Raw genomic sequence first — 4,366 nt, 5'->3', positions numbered from 1 at the left:
TTTGTCATTTCCATATTCTTTTTCTTTCCCAAAATCTGATTTTTATTGTTATTAACAAAATGAAAATTAGCACTGCTATGTTCACTTCACTTCTTCAGGATCAAAAAAGGCTGATTCAGATAGTATGAAAGCTTTTTGTTTTTTTGCTAAGTAAAATGCAAGCTATCATCGAATCATGCGGGATCTCCTTCCTGCCTCGAGTTCAAGCCTCTTAATTTGATTTCGCTAAATTGTTGAAGCAAGGATAGCATTGGACGACACCCCATGTAGGACCATCTCTGATAGAGACCGACTTTCTGGTTGAAAGACAGCACGGGCCATATAATGCGCCGAAGTGGGAAAGGTCATACATTTCTCCGAGTCCGAGATTTTAGCTCGTTATGTCAACTGAATCCATTTCGATAATATTCATATTCGTTTCTTATAGTATGGAATAAGAATTGTTGCTGCAGAAAGCACCGTTGCTGTCCGGTTATGGACGGGGCTGCTGAACTGAAGCTGCGGCAAGGCCCACTAAGGCCCTGAATACTTCTCTTCTGCAAGCTCTTTATGCATCTTCAGGATTCGGGTGAAGGAATTCTTGAGTCTATTTTCGACATGGTTCGGTAATTTAAATGTAAGGAGCCAAAGTCAAGTCACAATTTAGTGACCGAACATGGCAGAATCAATTTCCTGCATTCTACTATCGTGGAAAGTCTGATTCGGCAAAAGAAGCAAATAATGCCAGACCAAACTTGAAAGAGCAACTTTTCCCGGTTTGTTTACTTCGGTTAGATATGAATAACTGCTACTCCATATCCTTGACAACAGCAACTGTAGTCTCGTCCCGTTCGATGAGACAGAAATACAGACTTCGCTTCTGCGATATTAAAGCTTCCACGGCATTGAGAACTCAATAGATGCCATCAAGCATTATCGAAACCAAAGGTTATTGATCATTCTTGGCAAGAGAATAGGAATCACCTCAATGTAAATAGGAGAGAAAAAATGCAATCAGATCTAACGTCATGTCCGATATTAAGGACTGGAAACGAATTTGAGAGTTCAGCAATGTATTGAAGAACTCTTGTTTTCCAGGATCAATTCCCCCCACAATTCCCTCCTCATTCCATTGTCCCCAATGTGACCCAAGAAACTGATTGTCCGATTGGTAAGGGCAAGTGAAACGAGGATGGAATTGGCTAACGTAAATATCATATTGTCTAATTGCATTTCTTTCGCAGTTCAGCAGTTCAGCGCATCAAACAAATCATAAAGCTTTACATGATTGACTTAACAGTAAATGCCAATGCAGTTGCACGCCAAGAAAGTACCCACTCGATTGCAGAAAGAAACAACATATTGGCAAAACAGGCAATGGCAAGATCAATTTGAATTGAATCAGAAACATATTCTTATATCTCGAGGTTTATAGTTTAAACAAGAGAAGACCCACTTACAAAACTGAATTCCACCAACATGAGGCCAATGGATCTAGTCCAGATCGTCTGGTAATTAATTTCGGCTCAACTTAAAGCTCATCTTCCATTCTCAAGTACTCTCCGATATCTGCCAGATGCAACACTACATTCGCATTTGGATCGACCTTCCTGCAATCCTGGGTAGATCTTGCAGCAATTCCAAAACCCAAGGGCACATCAGACATCGAGAAAACTACAACTCCATCCCCTGCACGTGAATTAACATCCACTCCATCAATTTACAAACTAAACAACTGAATGAACAGAGAATCAAAATAAAGTTTTTACATTTTAACCTCAAATCATTTACTAAGCACATGACACGAGGAATTACTGCGAAGCTAGATCAACAACCTGAGACCGGTAACTACACATCTTACAAACATTATTCCCAGCTTTGCCCTTCCAAGCTACATGATGTGGAAGCCCCAACAACATGAGACAGTACTTGTGACTGCTTTTGTGCAGCACGTAAGGGCATGTGAGAGATTTGCTCCTACTATTCTGATCATTTGGACAAGTTACTCATGATTTTGATCTTTAATTACACTCCCCAGCACTGTGAGAGCTTCCGAGGACAACCGGCCTCCTATATCACACTTAGCCCTCCCTCTATCATATCGTAAAGCAGACTATTGACACATCAAACATCATCCATCCACTTCCAAACAACAACACAACATATGAACGATCCAAAAGAATCGCACTTCATAATGGTTCTCAATCTGGGACAATTGCTTCACACTCATTCTCAGCCCAAGAAATCAACTTTACACGGCATATGACGTAAACCCGACATAGAAAAAAAATCCTAACAAATTAACGAGAATTTTCGGATTCACCTGGATTGATGCTATCGGTGATCCTCCCGACGCCGCCCTTGAGGACATGATTGCCGTACAGGAATGACATCTCCGAGGTGGGCTTGAGCCAAACCTTGTGCTTGGCGTTCCCCGCCAAGATGCCGAGGGCCTGGATGATGAGGTGGAATTTGCCGCTCTGGGTGAACTTGCCAATGCAGGTGCCGAGGGAGACAAGGTTCTCGCGGCCGACGTTGGTGGCGCGGCGGACGAGGGACTCGCTGACGTAGTAGACCCGGTTCTTGTTGAGGCGGAAGCAATAGCGGCCAGGCTCCCGGTCCGGGCCCTCGTGGGAGGGGCTCTCGACTATGTTCTTGAGGTTGTTGCCGGTGAACTTGAACAGCTTCTCGAACACCAGCGTCGTCTCGTTCTCGTCTAGGGTCCGCATCGTGAACTCGTTGGCGTGTCGGAGCTCTCTCTCTCTCTCGCTCGGGTCTGCTCTGTGCTTGCTCTGCTTCTCCTCTAGGGTTCCATGCTCTTAAAGACGCTGACTTTCGCAGGTTTTTCTTAAAGAGTAAATAGGCAATTTGGTCCCTGATTTTTACATGTCACGTCAATTGGGTCCCTAATTTATTTTTTACATCAATTTGGTCCTTATATTTGTTAATTTGCATCAATTTGGTCCTTCTACATCAATTACATCATCCATTAAAGAAAATTACATCCTCCGCTAAAAGAAATTACATCAATTAAATTATCGTACATCAATTGTGCCCTTTTTTACACAAAATACATAAAGAACTTCTTTTAATACATCAATTAGGTCCTTCCATCAGCATGGTGTTAAATATGACGTTAATTATGGAGCATGTTACATCGTTTAGGTCATTTATTTGTTTTTTTAAAAAAAATTCCTTCATTCCAGTCTAATTGAAAAAATTAAGAAAAAATGAAAAACGAGGGCTTCAGAAAGACGATAAAATGGCATCATTTTGATGAATGGACCCAAAACAACGTCGTTTTGTAGCTTTAAAAAGGTCGAAAATGATGTCATTTTGAGTCCATTACTTAAAATGATGTTGTTTCTTCATCTTTTTTTAATAAAATAAAAATTAAAGGGAGCCCTCACCAAAGCTCACCCTTGTTCCCTCTGTATTTTGAAATAGAGGAAAAACAGAAGGAACATAGGGGAAAGCTTCGGCGGGGTCTCTCTCACCAGCAACCTACTCATTGGGTACTAGACCCACCGATGACTTCCCCCTAGGACGAGGTCGCCAGCGGGGAGCCCCTATTAACCCCCACTGTTTTTTTCTGTTATAAAAAGAAGAAAAAAGATAATGGAAAAAAAAACAAAGTAAGGATCTAAACGATATAATATACTCCTTAGTTAACACTATCGAATGAATTTTAATGGAAGCACCTAATATATGTACCACAAAGGACCTACTTGATGTATATTACGTCATAAAGGACCCAACCTATTTAGTGGATGATGTAATTGATGTAACTTCCTTCAGCTGAGGATGTAATTGATGTAATTTCATTTAATGGAGGATGTAATTGATGTAAAAAGGACCTATTTGATGTAAATTGGAAAAGTAAGGGATCAAATTAATGCAAATCGACAAACTCAAGGACCAAATTGCTGTAAAAAAAATAAGTCAGCGATCCAATTGATGAACCTACGAAAGACACAACGTTGGTGGCGTGGCGGATGAAGGACTCGCTGATGCAATAAACCCAGTTCTTATTAAGGTGGAAGCAATAACGGCTAGGCTCCGAGTCCAGGCCCTCGTGGGAGGGGCTCTCGAAGATGTTCTTGAGGTTGTTGCCGGTGAACTTGAGCAGCTTCTCGAACACCAACGTCGTCTCGTTCTCGTTTAAGATCCCATCGTGAACCCATTGGCGTGTCAGAGCTCTCTCTCTCTCTCTGTGGCTCGAGTCTACTCTGTCCTTGCTCTGCTTCTCGTCTAGGGTTTTAGTGGGTTTTGTGTTCGATTGAATAAAACGAAAGGGTAAGAGTTGATTGCACCTAGTGCACATAGTGCTCTTGCCTACAATAGCTTTTCTTTCCTTCAGTATTTTCTTGGATAAATAAAATGCCCT

General features: G+C 41.6%; 1 protein-coding gene across 1 annotated transcript; it reads right to left on the bottom strand.

Annotated features, from left to right (window-relative positions):
- Nucleotides 1–1,348: 1,348 nt before the first annotated feature.
- On the bottom strand, nucleotides 1,349–2,791 carry LOC116199629 (60S ribosome subunit biogenesis protein NIP7 homolog). Its single transcript, XM_031530112.1, has 2 exons — nucleotides 2,303–2,791; nucleotides 1,349–1,668 (listed from the first exon to the last, which is right to left on the bottom strand). Exons 1-2 carry the CDS (start codon nucleotides 2,706–2,708, stop codon nucleotides 1,511–1,513), a joined length of 564 nt encoding a protein of 187 aa, XP_031385972.1. The 5' UTR covers nucleotides 2,709–2,791; the 3' UTR covers nucleotides 1,349–1,510.
- Between the last annotated feature and the right edge of the window lie 1,575 nt (nucleotides 2,792–4,366).

The sequence above is a fragment of the Punica granatum genome, chromosome 1 (genome assembly GCF_007655135.1).
Source record: "Punica granatum isolate Tunisia-2019 chromosome 1, ASM765513v2, whole genome shotgun sequence".
NCBI lineage: Eukaryota > Viridiplantae > Streptophyta > Magnoliopsida > Myrtales > Lythraceae > Punica > Punica granatum.
This window is presented reverse-complemented; position numbering and strand designations above follow the sequence as displayed.

What these genes read in the sequence shown, in the direction of transcription:
- LOC116199629 (XM_031530112.1), bottom strand. Translation starts at nt 2,708, where the DNA reads ATGCGGACCCTAGACGAGAACGAGACGACGCTGGTGTTCGAGAAGCTG. An exon ending in CACCGATAGCATCAATCCAG is followed by an intron (nt 1,669 to 2,302) that starts GTGAATCCGAAA and finishes ATTCACGTGCAG; the next exon opens with GGGATGGAGTTGTAGTTTTC.